At 38.6% G+C, this 15,424-nt stretch overlaps 1 protein-coding gene across 3 annotated transcripts in view; it reads right to left on the reverse strand.

Moving 5' to 3' along the window:
* The window catches only part of FBXO9 (F-box protein 9), a 32,589-nt gene extending 17,617 nt beyond the window's left edge, over window positions 1-14,972 (reverse strand). For 2 of the 3 annotated variants that reach the window (XM_037159550.2, XM_053668292.1), the window contains exons 1-7: window positions 14,549-14,972; window positions 11,087-11,170; window positions 8,665-8,823; window positions 6,447-6,504; window positions 4,914-5,013; window positions 2,362-2,492; window positions 1,453-1,567 (exon numbers count right to left, since the gene is read on the reverse strand). In XM_037159550.2, coding sequence (XP_037015445.1) covers window positions 1,453-1,567; window positions 2,362-2,492; window positions 4,914-5,013; window positions 6,447-6,504; window positions 8,665-8,823; window positions 11,087-11,170; window positions 14,549-14,551 — 650 coding nt within the window. In that variant the 5' untranslated portion in view covers window positions 14,552-14,972. The other variant, XM_037159551.2, reaches the window with a different exon arrangement.
* Between the last annotated feature and the right edge of the window lie 452 nt (window positions 14,973-15,424).

Consider the following 15,424-nt stretch of genomic DNA (forward strand, 5'->3'; position numbering starts at 1 on the left):
CTTCACTGGGTCTGCCCTACGCCGCCTTACACCTGGGGATTCGCCAACTGCCAACCCCGCGCCTGGGTCGATCTGGCTGAATTTTCCTGCGCAACCCCGTTCCGCCAGCTGCTGGCTCCGCCCCTCATACCGGTCTAGCTGAAGGGTTCCTTGTTGTCGGACTTCAGTAGTTTAATTTTCTGTGTTATGGCTGCGTATCTGTTTTACTAAAACGTTGTTGTCTTTAAACTTGGTTGTGCGAGAAGGCACAGTATTTCCACCTATGCCTCCATCTTGGTGGAAGTCCAGAATGATTTTAAATAGGATTACTTTTAATGTGCTAAAAGAAAATTGTAGTGCAATCCAAATTTAAATCATTACCAATTAACTGGTTTAGAGTTACTGTGAAAATAGCTTCAGTATTTTTTAGCATAATTTCTTTTCCAAATCAGCTAAATTAGCATGCAAACTACCCTATGGAAGTAATGTATGTAACCGTATCTGTTCCACATATTATTCTATACCCTGGAAACCTATTACATCACAGCAGCACAATTTACAATAACCAAGGGCTGGAAGCAACCTAAGTGCCCATCGGTAAATGAGTGGATCAAAAAATTATGGTACATTTATATAATAGAATACTATGCAGCAGAGAGAAAGAAGGAGCGCCTACCCTTTGAGACAGCATGGATGACACTGGAGAGCATTATGGTAAGTGAAATAAGCCAGGCAGTGAGGAACAAATACCATATGATCTCACCTATAAGTGAAACCTAATGAACAAAACAAAGAAGCAAGCAAAATACAACCAGAGACACTGAAATAAAGAACAAACTGACAGTAACCAGAGGGGAGGGTGGAGGGTGATAATGGGGGAAGAAGGGGGAAGGGTCGTCAAGGAACATGTATAAAGGGCCCATGGACAAAGCCAAAAGGGGAAAGGATGGAGGGTGGGAGTAAAGGTGACTGGAGCAGGGGTAAGTGGTGGCAGGAAAATGGAGACAACTGTACTTGAACTACAATAATAAGTAAGATAAAGAGATATGGAGGTAAATATCAAAAGAATCAGCTAAAATCATTAGAAGTATTTGCTCCTAGGGGGTGGTTACTTCCACCAGGTTTGTGGGGAGGGGTGGAAAGCGGGGGATTGCTGTTCATTTTGTTTAGTTTTTAAGATCAAACCCAGTTGAATTATGAAATTCTTTAAACTATGAGCAGATGTAACATTAATTAAAAATATAAAACTAAAAAATAAAATAAATCATTCTACATGAGAAAAATAAAAAAGAAAACCTATTGCATTCCAGCCTTTAAATGATAAATAGTTTGAGAAATTCACATATGTATAACCAAGCAAAACTGTTCTAGAATAGCTTTTACCCAGAACATCAATCAAATTCTTTTATCAGAATTGGCAAGTGATCCCAATACCTTTTTTCACCACTCCGAGTGGTTTAAAAAAGTAAGTACCTGGCACAGATATAGAATCCTCTGCACACCTGCGACAGCTGCTCCAAGGATCTGAGGTCTAAGTCACTAGACACCACCCAGCGGAAGATGTACATCAGGACCTCCATTGGCAGCACTGCAAAAGAAAACCCCCCTCAGTGACTCTCCTGCTGTTCCACTGCCTGCTCCACCGCCATGCTGTCAGTGCAGACACGTTTACGCATTCCTACAAATTTCTCAGTCCCATCTCCAGTACTGCTCAGACGTCTTGCATGAGTGTACTTACCTAGAAGCAATAACGCTTCCTAACATCAAGACACAAATCTTTATTTTTAAGTATGGAACAGATCTGAAGCTACTGTTATAAAGCAACCCCATCTCTCAGAAGATCATTTTACTACCAATAGGTATTAAAACAAGTGTGTTAGAAAAACGGTCTACATTGGTATGTGTGTGGATCCATACTGCATTTAAGAGTAAAAAGTTATTTTTATCTTCTTGAAAATGTCTAATTGTCCTCTTCTGAAAAGTCCCATAGCTAATTAAACACTTAACATATAGAAAGAAAAAGACATTCATTCTTAAACATTCAACCTGTATCTCAGGACTGCTGTCCAACTTGGCTGAAACACATGATGACCCTAGTAAGTCCCTGGACTCCTCCAGCGTTCTGAGGACTGCCCCCAACAACTCAGAGGGTCGCCCTCCTAGATCATAAGTAAAAACGTGTGGCATTCTTGAACAACTGCATTGCAAACTCCGCTCTACTTTGGACTTGTAGGCAAACACAAACAATAATTACAACTAGATCTCCAATCATATTTCGAATGAGACAGACTATCCGGCAAGTCATCTGACTTTTTAAGTTTGGAAAACCAAAATCTATGGTAATGTCTTTCTCGTGGACTTACAATGAGCATACATTCTCACCTGATATGTGAGTCTGACTGCTCTCAAGTTCGGGCTGACACAGTTTGAGCAGAGACTCCTGAACTGTGAGCTGCTGCTGGAAGTAGGACAACAGATCTGCCATCTTGCTATCGTCATCATTATCTTCAATGCTGCAAAAAAGGAGGGAGGTGAACACACTAAGGGCCTCGGTCTACAAACAAAAAGCTTAGGAACTGATTTTTCATAGCATTTTCAAATCTAAAAGCAACTTCTCCCTACTTTTTTCTCTGATGTGATGAAAGTTTATCCTGCCTTGCAGGAGGTACCACCACAAGTCTTTTGAAGAAAAAGGCTTCAGCAAATTTTATTTTCCATGTAGAAAGAATTACAGTTTGGGGATACAGATGGTGTGATTTAATTGTTTTATTGTAGACATTTCATGTGTTAATGAAAAAGATAGTTTCAAATGACTTTTAAAATCTGAAGTAAACATATTCTCTCTCTTTTTTTAAAGATTTTATTTATTCATTTTTAGAAAGACAAAGGGAGAAAGAGAGGGAGAGAAACATCAATATGTAATTGCCTCTCAAGTACCCCCTACTGGGGACCTGGCCTGCAACCTAGGTATGTGTCCTGACTGGGAATCAAACTAGTGACCCTGTGGTTCACAGGCTGGTACTCAATTCACTGAGCCACACCAGCCAGGGTTGAAGTAAACATTTCTTTAAGTGACTAATTTTATCCATCTAATTGGATAAAAATCAAATATACAGCTGTCATTTGAGGTACTTAACCAAGGTTTTCTAACAGATGTGCCTTATCACCCTACGTTTAGAGAGGGAAATGTGTAATTTAAAAAATCTCAGCAGGGTCCACAAACCATCTACCAATATAAACAAATGTATAGTTAGAGTTCTGGGAAAATATCCAGCTTACCATTTTTGCTGAAAGTAACCTTTAAAATGATCAGATATATAAAAAGGTTTGGATGAGGATGAAGTTGGAAAACCAGGAAGAGCTTATTATGACTTGACAAGGGGGCAAGTGTGGTTGAGTCTGGATGGATTCAGGGGCTACTTTACCAGCACTGAACAAAAGATAAAAAAAAAAACCAACAAAGAGAGTTTTATGGCCTATTAGATCTGATAAAAAAATTATGTACATCTTTAAAGAACTTTTATAAAATCTGAGTTTATATAAAGAGATTGTACAGAAAAGAAACATATCTTTAATATTTTAATACAAACTTTCTTAACAGCAGATGCAGTCTCTTTACTGGGTTCAAATGACTAACTAAATTTTAAAAGGCTTAGAAAAAAGCCCAAATGATTCCTTTTTAGTATGCACTAACTTATACTGTTAAATTGAATTCAGTGAGCAGTATTACTGGCCCAAATGTTTCAACAGTCAATTAATAATGACTTCACTGGGATGTTTTTAATAAGGCCTATCCGAGGCTTATGTTAATAGTATAAGCAGTTAAGAAATACTGGCAAAAAGCATAGTTACTGGTAAAGATAACGTCTTAATTATTTCATGGCAGCGGTAATATAATAACAGGTCATAAAATATCTCATTACCAAACTTTTTCTAGGTGTTGTTCATTTTAAATCTGACATTCTCCCATGGGTACAAACTCCCTCCCCTTCTATTATCAGCAAATTGGGCTTTGGGGAATAAAAGGATTGAGCCAAAACAAGTTTGTAATAGTTTTGCAAATAGCTTGAAAAGTACTGACTTAAAAATATGTTCTTTTGATCTTTGTCATATAACACCATCAATGCTACCTTCATGACTGATTCAGGAGCTGGGTTTATACAATAAAATGTGGTTTCTTGCCTTTTTAAAAAGATTTTATTTATTCATTTTTAGAGAGAGGGGAAGTGAGGGAGAAAGAAAGGAAGAGAAATACCGATGGTTGCCTCTCATGGCCAGGGAATCAAACCAGCAGTCTTTTACTTGGAGGGATAATCCCCAGCTAACTGAGCCACAGTGGTCAGGGTGGAAAGTGCTCTCATTTAGGAGTGATTACATCCTGCTCCTGTGCTTTTAAACCAACAGTACAGTCTTAATGATATTCCACCTACATACCATAAGAGAATAATAAACAGAGTCTTGTTGTAATTCAGCCTTTTCCTAATAAATGAAAAGCCCCTAAGTAAAAATGTATAGTTTCAAACATATACAAAACGAGAAAGACTAGTGTAATCAAAGCCTATGTACCCATCACCCAATTTCAAACATTATTAACATTTTTCAATTTTGGCCTAATAACATTTTAATAATTCTGACTTCAGGTTTCAGAAAGTTGAAATACACCCTTTAATTTACTCCTTTTAATAATCACTACTTTCTTTAACAAATTCTTTCACCACTTCGTTATGTCTGTTTAAAATGTACATTTCTGTATTTTAATCTTAAAATGTCCCTAATTAAGTAATTTCTGTAACTTTATAAACAAGTCTCTATACTAAAGACTGTATGACTTAACATAAAAGCACCATCTTCTTATCATGTTAAGAGTAAACAGGGCAAAGATGCTTAATTTTAACAAACTCTATGTATTACTGTCTATCAAATTATATACGCACTAGCTGTTTCCAACGCCATCACCATCTGGAGACCGGGTATAAGTAATCTTGAACTCTATATCAGGTACAAGTTGCATAGCCCTACGATAAAACTTGATGGCTAAAAGAAGAAATAAAGCTAAATTAGCTATGACCACACATTTTTTGTTATTTCCTTTGATTACCCTTAAGTGTCATTTAACTGGGTAACTTTCGTTACAAACAGCCTTTTCTACATGCAACAGGAGTTCAGTGACAAACTTATTTACAAATCTTACTACTCAGAAATCATCTTTCTTTTTCCTAAAGCTAACATGTTATAGGAACTTAAGATGTTGCATTTTACTCTTGGCTTTTAGCCTTTCCCATCTTTTTCCTCAGCCGGTTACATATTGTCAGAAGTGATCTTATGTGAATGTCTTTCTTTTGACTTTGAAAATGCAACTGCCATAGTCCCAACTGAAAAATACTTTTAAGCAAATTTTTCCTTCTCAAATGCAAAGTTAAGGAAAATCAAGTGCTTCCTAGTGGGCGGAATAAAGAAAAGACTTTTTTGAATTTTTTCAAATACAACTTTAGTCCAACTGCCTCTTATTTAGCTAATAACCTGTAGAACCTGTTTGTTTTAAAACAGAGCTGCCTTAGGCACCTGGCTAGCTCAGTGGGTAGAGCATGAGACTCTTATATCTCCTGGCCAGGGTGTTTAGAGTTATATTATTCAATAATGTCTTCCATGGAGATGTGCTAACAGAACGTGGGCTGCAGAGGTGGACCTGATGAAGTCAATTCAATACATTCTGTCATTTTTTTTTTTTTTACTCTGGGCAAATCACTGCACACTATGTGGAGATGGGAATCTTACAAACTAATGAAGATTATGGAGAGGTATTAATTGGACCCTTTTAACATCTCAAAGTAAATGTATCACTAGAAGAACTTTGCAAATAATAGAATAATTCTGGAAAATGTTACTTTGAGGGCATATTCAAATGAATCAAGGGCAAGAATCTTTTCTATGCCCCAATTATCAGCTTTACTAGCACAACATGGAAGCTCAATTCCAACCGAGGATGGTAAACAGCCCCAACACACTACTCCCGCATTTCTATCAGCTTACTAAAAGAAACAAAGTTAAAGGGTGTTCCTTTACAGACAACTGTAAATCAGAACCTAGAAAACATATTTTCCTCAATGCATCCTTAACATTCTCCTCTCCAGAAGTCATTCCACCAATAAAAGAAGCACAACCTATTTTTATATGTGACAGTATTTTTTAAGACTTTAATAATGAAGAATAAATATTAAAACCCAAATATAAAAAAAAATCATTTTACTCATCCTACCAATACGATGTTTACCAGCAGTATTTTTTTTGGGAAGAGACAGGTTCTATAGAAATACAATTTTTATTTTTGATGCTTTAAAAACCAATTTCAAATGTAGCAAGTCTGACATTCCATACCAAACGTATTCTAATAAAAACAACTCTCTCAGCAACAAAGAGCTGTTGCTCGGAAATGTCACGCAGGATGATCCGGGGCCCTGAGTATTTACCCTCGTAAAGAGCTCCATTTTGTTCTTCTTCTACTGCTTTTAGGAAGAGTTCTCGAGCCTGTAAAAATAAGTAATGAAAACATTTTTTGAAAATCGGCATTAAAATGGAGTATGAATATCAGAAGGATAGCTTTTTCAACAAGTAGTGTTAATACAATTGGACATCCATAGGCAAAATAAGAAATCTCGACCTAAACCTCACACCTTATAGAAAAATTAACTTCAAAGTGGAACATGGACTTAAGTCTAAAACTTTTTAAACTTTCAGGAAAAAAAAAGATTAAAAAAAAAAAACCTTGGGAGACCTAGCAATATGCAAACTCTTACACTTGATGCCAAAAATATAATCCATAAAAGTTGGTAAGTTGGGCCCTGGCCAAGTGGTTCAGCTGGTTGGAGCACTGTCCTGTACACGGAAAGAGAGTTGTGGGTCAGATACGCTGTAAGGGCATCGATTGCAAGTTCAATCTCTGGTTGGGGTGCAAGAGGCAACTAATTAACGTTTTTCTCTCACATCCATATGTCTTTCTCTCTCTCCCCCCTCCATTTCTCTCTCTCAAATGAATAAATATATTGTCAGCTGAGGTTAAAAAAATAAGTACATAAATTGGACCTCATCAATAGCAAAAACTTGTTCTACAAAATGCCTTGTAAAGATGCAAAGACAAACTATAAACTGAGATAAATTATTTATAAGCCACACGTTCAACAAAGGACTTGTATTTAGAATATTAAAAAAAACAAACAAAAAACCTCTCAAAACAGTGAAAACATAAGCAATATAATTAGAGAAGATAAACAAATATTTCACAGATATATCATGATACAAACAGCATATGGAAAGATATTCAGCATCATTAGACATTAAGGAACTATAATTCAAATTACAATGAGGTTTTACTACAAACCTATTAAAATGGCTAAAATTAAAAAGTCATGAGAACACCAAATGCTGAGGATGAGGATGCGGAGACACCAGGTCACTTGTACATGGCTGAAGGGAAGATAAAATGGTCTGGTTTGCACAACAGTTTGGCAGTTTCTTTTAGCCAAAGATGCGCTTACCTAGCGTATACACTCTTAGGACAGAGAAATGAAAACTTATGTTCATGCAAAAACCTGCACATGGACAGTCACAGCAGCTCTGCACCTAACAGCCAAAAAACGGAAACAACCCAAATGTCCTTCAACTGGTGACTAAATAAACTGGGTATGTCCATACATGCAATACTACTGAGCAACAAAAAGGAACAAACTATTGATACACACAAGAATTTGAATGGATCTCAAAGAAATTATGCCAATCTCAAAAGTGTATGATTCCATTTACATAATTTTTAATATTAACATTATAGAAATGGAGAATAGACTAGTGGTGAGGAATGGCAGGGAAGGAGGAGAGAGTATACCTGTAAAAGTATAGGCAACTGGGAGCCTTGTGGTAACAAAACGATTTTGTATCTTGAGCAGCACTTACACATTAATAAAACTGCGCAGAACTATTTTTATATATACACACAGAAAAGTGCTTATAAATCTGGGAGTCTGAATAAGCCCTGTGGATTGTAGCACTGTGTATTTCCTAGTACTCTAGCTATGTAAAATGTCACCATGGAGGGGAATGGGAGAAGGGTGCCGGAGACTTCCCTTTACCTGTGAATCTGCAATTATTTAAAAATTAAAATAAACATGGAAGTTTTGGTTTACCATGGCAGTGTCACTTACTTAACGGTAAATTGCGTGTAAACAAAAACTTGGATCTGATGGTGTACGGATGATGGCCTCTACAGAATAGGAGAGTAATAAGAGGGTGTGCTACGCTCCCTGCATGCGAATAATAGGAAAGAAGTAAACAATTAGACAGCTTTCAGAATTTTTTCAGTGTGAGGACTTAGAAAAGTTTCCAGATGAATGCATCATCATACATGTGGTTCAATTCAAAATAGAACAAAATGTTGTATTAAAATCTTTGGAAAGATGTTAACATTTGAATAATTTTTTCTCTTCTGTAATAAATTCAGAGGCATTAATCTTTTAGAGATCAAATGAATCTCAGGGGTCTGTAAGTCACCAAAGACAGTTCCATGAAGACAGTGTCCCTGCAAGAAGGATGCCCATAAAGAGTAGTGACATCTCCCGAAGTACCTAGAAACAGTAGTGGGATGCATAAACCGGCATATTTGTCAGTTCTTTCAAGTACAATGTCCATAATACTTAACTTTTCTTCTTTTGCCATTTCTTGCTTTCCTTTGGTATCCGCCACTTTCAGAAAAGAACCCCGGGCTCCTGCTCTGCAAGATCGAGTTTCTAAATTGCCAGAGCCGACACCTGGGGCAAGTTCAAACATCCACTGAGCTCGGAACCTCTGGAGCTGGGCCTGGGGAAGAAACAGATTTCAAGACTCTTCGAGAAAGAGTAGCTCAATTTGGGAATAATCTGTCATTAGGTCCAATGTCAGTTTCCATACATATATACATATTCTAAGACCAGAAATCACTGTCTTTTAAATTACTAAGTTAATACAATTAAACACTTGTTCTAAAATAATTTTCTGCTTAAAACTTCAAAGAAATTATGAAACTTTGCCTACAATAAGACTGCCTATACAAGAAAAATCTAATAGTATGGGAAAACCAAATTTTAATTAGAATAAAAAATATAAGCCATCATTTAGGGACTGAATTTAGATGCTTTCCACATTTGTTTACTTGGACTACACCATCTAGTAGATGTTGAAATTGCTGCTAAAAATTCTCTACGCAAGCCCAAAGTATTTTTTAACAGCCCTTGTCTTTTTTAATAAGGAAAATTTTTTTCTAACACATATCGCTAATTTTTTTTTAAACTCTGATTACTTCAACTGCTAGGAGAGCAACTGAAAAACAGCCTTCGGCTGTCAGCCCTCAGGGGGTATCGCCTCAGCCAGATCATAGCTCCTTCCCAGGCGATTCCTACCCAGCCTAAATCAGCAACAGTGATCAGTGACTGAAAAAGCCACGCATGCAAAGTTTATTCCATCCTTAGAACTTCCTCTGGAATAACAAAGGTATTTCATCAAGACTGTATAGCAACTCCACTCCCCCAGCTCTGGCTTCCCTCCCTCTTCCTTCTCTCTGAGGTGACAAAACAGGTCTATGCATTGATTGTGGTGTAGATCCCAACAGCCGCTGCTTAAAAACCCTCCTTCGTGGCACTCTGCACCTCCAAGTCCGCTTTCCTCCTAAAGAAGGCCACTGCCAATAGGATTACAGACATCAGTCCTGTTTTTTTGTTAAGGTATATGCAAAACACATTTCAAAAAAATGTTTTCTCTATATTCTGTACACGGCTCTGGTTTTGGTTCCCACCTTTCTACGTCTAACACATACACCTCTGACCTGAAGAATGTTCAGCAGCCCTCCTTATATCTACTTGGTAACACGTTCTAAATAAACATCCTAAAGCTCATAAATTCAGTAGGATGCACTTACCCAATTATACTGAATATTTTTGTTTCAGTGCACAAATATTTATCCCATCTTTTTAAACAGCTGCAGTGCATTTCACGTAGGAATGCATCATTACTTAACACAAGTGATAGATATTTAGGTTGTATTCCATTTTTCCATATAAACAATAGTACAATAAACATTTTTGTACACATGTGTTTACTCAATTTCCCTATTCTTTCTTTTTTAAAAGAAGATTTTATTTACTTATCTTTAGAGAGAGGGGAAAGAAACATTAACTTGCAAAAGAAAACATCAATCGGTTGCCTCTTGCACATCCCCAGCTTAGAACCTGGCCCACAGCCCAGGCATGTGCCGACTGGGAATTGAACCAGCAACCTTTCTGTCTGCAGGCCAGCACTGAATCCACTGAGCCACACCAGCCAGGGCCTCATTATTTCTGCAGGAATATTTTCTTGGACATAGAATTGCTGGTTCAAAGGGAATGTATGTTTCTCATTTTGACCCATGTTGTTACTTTGCCTTTCAAAAAGTTGTAGCAATTCACACTTCAATGTACACTACATGATAATTCTCATAGCTGAATGGCAATGGGCATTACTCACCAATCTGATCATTTAGGAAAAAACTAACTGTAGATTTGATTTGTATTTTTAAAATTATTTATGAGGCTAATTATATTTTCAAATGTGTAATTGTCATTTACGTTATTTTTTCCATTAGCTGTCCATTCATATCTATCTTGTATTCTTCTTGCTAATTTATAAAGACATCCTATATATATATACTGAGGCTATCAATTCTTTGCCCATATGTGGTAAACAGTTTTTACAGCCGATTATTTCTCTTTTGACAGCTATATTACATCTTCCGCTATATAAAGGTTTTAAACTTTTAGGTGGTCAAATCTGTCAATCCTTTTCTTTGAGGTGATGGTTTTTGAGTCATGCTTAAGGCTAGGTTTGAACACTTTAAACCCACAACTAAAGTACACAGCAGCAGTTACTGATAAATCCTTTTACAGAAAAAGAAATCCACGACATAGTTACAACTTATGTATGCTATAAACTGGTATGAAATGCAGTTAAACTCAATGCACACAAACCTATAATTTTTCACAATTATGACCAATGTCTGCTTATCCATGGAAAGCAATGGAATGAAAATTACACACAGGATGAAGAAACATGCCTGCAGATCGGTTTCGGCAGGGCTTTCATTTCCATCCTCCTCTGCTCTGATAGAATCAGAATGACAATCTTCCTCAGCTTCTGCCTGGGGGGAGGGAAAAAAAAACAAAGTAATCAGGACGATGCAAACACTGGCTTCTCTTTGAAATCTACATCTTCTATTCAGCTACTTGCCCAATGAAATGTACGGTTTCTTCTCTCTAGATACCTTCTTCATGGTAAGTTTAATGATTCCAATCAGAAAAACCTGCTACCTTAATTTTTTAATACTGTAGAATAAATAACTTCACTGGGCTCTTGTTTAAAATGTTTTGGTAGGTGGTTAAAAGGACCAAGTTTGCTTTAGAAAAATAACATTGAGTGCGGTATAGAGTTCGGTTTCACAAGTCACTTGAAAGACCATGTATAATCCACATATGGATATCCCTTCTTTTATACACTGGCATGTTATTAATACGTGAATATGACTTTTGTCTGTTTGCTAATATTTTAAATGTACTAGGAAAGCTCGTAAATAAAAAGGCACGCAATAGTGAATGTTTAAGATGCCCTTCTATTTTGTTTTATAAATTAGATGTTTACATAGTAAATTAAGTTGAAATGGAATAAAGCAGGACTGGAGTTACTGTACATGGTTTGGAGCTTAACAGAGGTCTCACATCAGTTTACTTTCATTTTATCCTTTTGTTCTCAATGTTTGCTAAATTAAACTGAACCCTATCTTCCAGTGAAGATGAAATGTTGCGTAGGTTCACTCTGTTAGGTAAGACTTATTAGCAAATGGGACTTGCTCAACACTTAATGTGTTCAGTCTGATAAAGAAATGTGGCAATCAGAGAAGTAACCTTGAAGGTTAGTTAGAAATATAAATAATAAAACCTATTTATTTTATGCATTCCAAAGATGGCAAGTTTCACAACTGCCAATTTTAGTTGTAATTTGTTTCCAGAAAAAAATGTTTGTGTTAACACTTATCTTTGAATACAGCAACCAGATATATACTTGAAGTATATAGTGCAACATAAATAAACCTTGCTTCCTATCTTATCTCTAGCAACCAGACTTCAAGCAGAGGTGCCTTTAAGACTTGAACCAGTTAGTACACAGTGAAGTGTTTGGCACACTGTAAAAGCTAAATCAGCAAAAAAAAAAAAAAAGAGAGAGAGAGAGACAGAGCGAAAGGCCAAAACTCAGACGACTTCCTAGAATACTGGAAAATTTAAGCACTGATGTATAGTCAAATACATTTCATTTTTTGAGTCTGTAAGCTGGGAGCTTTCTGAACTAAGAACATAACTAATAGGAAAATACACAGTAAAGGAATTTGAATTTATAGATCCCATTGAGAAATGTATTTCTCTCTTCTCAAATAAGGATCTGCTTTATTATTGTTAACTCTTAAGTACAGCCAATTAAAGGGAATCTGAGTTCCTTAGTGTATCCTCTTAGTAACAGCTTTTTCTACCTCTTACCTATTGGTCATACTAAACTGACTTCAAGAGCTTCCCCTGCTCTCTCCAGTTCCCTCTTCTAGCATAGGCTTCTAGAATAACTGCTGGAATGATGGCTCCTTCCTCACGTGGCTGCTCTTCCTTCAATATTTAGCCCAGGAATCATCCCAGTAAGAAGCATTTTCTGATCCTCTTAATTCCCTCTTTTGTTTTCCCATTATACTTGTGCTTGTATCATAGCACTTAGACTTGTGTTGAAATTATTTTTGTCTCTTTGCTAGAGTTAGAGCATTGGCAACAAAGATAACACTTCACTCACCTTTGCATACTCAAGCCAAACACATTGCTTCATTCATAGCAGGTCTGTGCAAGCCTCAACTATCTCATCTCTCAAGAACCTGTATTGGATTTGGTGACCTCTGAGGTCCCTTTTCACAAGTGACATTCTAGGACTAAAAGTTTACCACAATCACCTTACGGATTTAGCTATACTGAAGATTTAATATTGTACCAGGATCTAGCACTAGCACTATGCCAGGCTGATAACAGGTGTTCAAAAATGGTTGAATTAATAAGTAAACTCCATGTGGATATATAATGCATAGCTCAAGAATGAGGAAATTGGAAACTATAATACAGATAGCATCTTTCTTCTTCCCTGAGCTCCTGTGTTATAAGAGTCCTAATCCATTATTACTTTGATTTTGATGCTATGACAAAAACAAGAAACTATTTTTACTACATTTTTCAGTTCAAATACCTGTTGAAATAAGCAGGTCCTCAGCTTTGCCCAGAGTTTCACTTTATTTTCCTAATCAAGTTTGACCTAAACCTCACCTTTCCCTTGAACAGCTCATGTCTTACATCATTTTACTCCTGTTTTACAAATGGGATTAATGAAATATAAAAAGTTAAGTGCTTAATCCCGGTCAGAGAACTACTTCTGAAAGTGTAGAGGCAGAGTAAATTACTGTTTTAATTCTCCAGATTAATAAAATAAATTCATTCAGTCTTTCATTTATTCAAAACATGAGTATGAGCCCTGGCTGGTGTAGCTCAGTGGATTGAGCACGGGCCTGTGAACCAGAGTATCTCGGTTAGATTCCCAGTCAGGGCACATGCCTGGGTTGCAGGCAGATTCCCTGCAGGCCAGTTCCCTGCAGGGGATGCACTAGAGGCAACCATACATTGATATTTCTCTCCCTCTCTCTTTCCCTTCCCCTCTAAAGATAAATAAATAAATAAATCTTAAAAAAAAAACCACGAGTATGTACTGTAAGCTAATTAGTTTGGTAACATTTCACCCTTGATTCATGCAACCCAAGAGATTAGTTTCTCAGATGGACAATTTATTCAAAGCCAAAGAAGGCAGCACAGGGCAGAGACTACATATTTCAGCCAAAGTCCTAAGGAATCTGCGTTGTCAATTTCTGGACCTTAGCTCAGTCTCTACATGTGGACCGCACTGATGCTTCTCGGCCCTCACTGCTGGGAAGCAAAACAATCCTTGTGACCCCACGCTGCCAGGGCTGCCTGCCAACATCCTATCCAGGGTACTGGCGCATCACGGGACAGGTGCTTCCTAAACCCAGGCCTCTCCGTGAGCTCAGCCTTCCAGAGGGGGAGCAATCAACAAGTGTCTCCACTTGCCAAGGCTCCTTCCCGATTTCAGATGCCGCCATGGCTCACCTCAATCTAGGTTCACTGCTTCGATAAAATCCCTTGAGAGGAGCCAGATTGGTTCAATGTCTTCTGCTGGCCGAGAAGAGACATTTTTCTCGGCCGTACTGCAAACCAACCACTCTTCACATCGACAAGACAAGCCGGGGAGTGCTCAGGGCTGGAATCCCCGCAACTCCTCCTTAGGCCAGAGGTCCCATAAAGGGTAGGAGCGGCGCAGCTCTTCTCATTCCTCCCAGCTCCTTCCCCACCTCCCTGTTCGGGGATCCTACCCCCGAGGCCTGCCAGCCCCTCCCCTCCTCGTGAATCCCCCTTCCCCCTCCTCAGGTTACCATGCTGGCGGGCCGATCGCCGGTTGAGGGGCTCTCCGCACCCCCTCTGCACCGTCCCCTGAGGAGGTGTGCTCGGTGTCCGGGTGTCTACTCCTGCCTGTCTGCTGCAGCGGGGCTTAGCAGAGTTCTCGGTCGGAGAAGCGGACCAGGCAGCGGCAGTAACTCCGGGCCCGGCGTACGGCAGCCATCTTCACGGGATAGGGGGCCAGATCGGGGCACGCTGGAGCTCCGGCTGGCGAGACCCAGAGCGGAGGAACACCCGTTGCCAGCGGAGGCCAAAGACGATGCGAGAACTAAGCGCTAAGGGACAGACCCGCCGCTGCAGAGCTAACCCCTCTGCTGCGGAAACCTCCGCCAGCGCACCACCGAACATGCGCAGTGCAAAGCACGGCAGGCTGGGTGCACAGAACGACAGGCTCCCCAGCAGGCGCGTGCAGCCTAGTAGACGACTGGGGGCGGGGACCAACTGTGTACGTGAGGCCAAACCGGGCGTGAGGTCACCCGTTTTCGGAATCACCGATTCAACCTACTTAGTCGGCTCAGTGAACACATGGGCAAAGTCGAAAGACCATTATCTCAAAAATGTAATTCGATATAAGCGTTGGACCGTGTGGTAAGAAGCCCTAATGAGCATCAAAAGTAGGCACTCGATGGTGACTACACGGGCCATGGAGACTCTAGTTGGAGCCGCATGCCAGGAATGCAAGGAAACTGAAACCACTACATCGTGGGCTGTTTTCATGATTAAATTTATTATTATTTTAATTGATTGATTTGAGAGAGAAACATCAATTTGCTGTTTCACTTATTTATGCATTATTTGGTTTCTTCTCTGTGCCCTGACAGATCAACCTGCAATCTTGGCATAGCGGAAGG

Source organism: Artibeus jamaicensis, unplaced genomic scaffold (genome assembly GCF_021234435.1).
Source record: "Artibeus jamaicensis isolate MK-2021 breed Jamaican fruit bat unplaced genomic scaffold, CSHL_Jam_final contig_484, whole genome shotgun sequence".
NCBI lineage: Eukaryota > Metazoa > Chordata > Mammalia > Chiroptera > Phyllostomidae > Artibeus > Artibeus jamaicensis.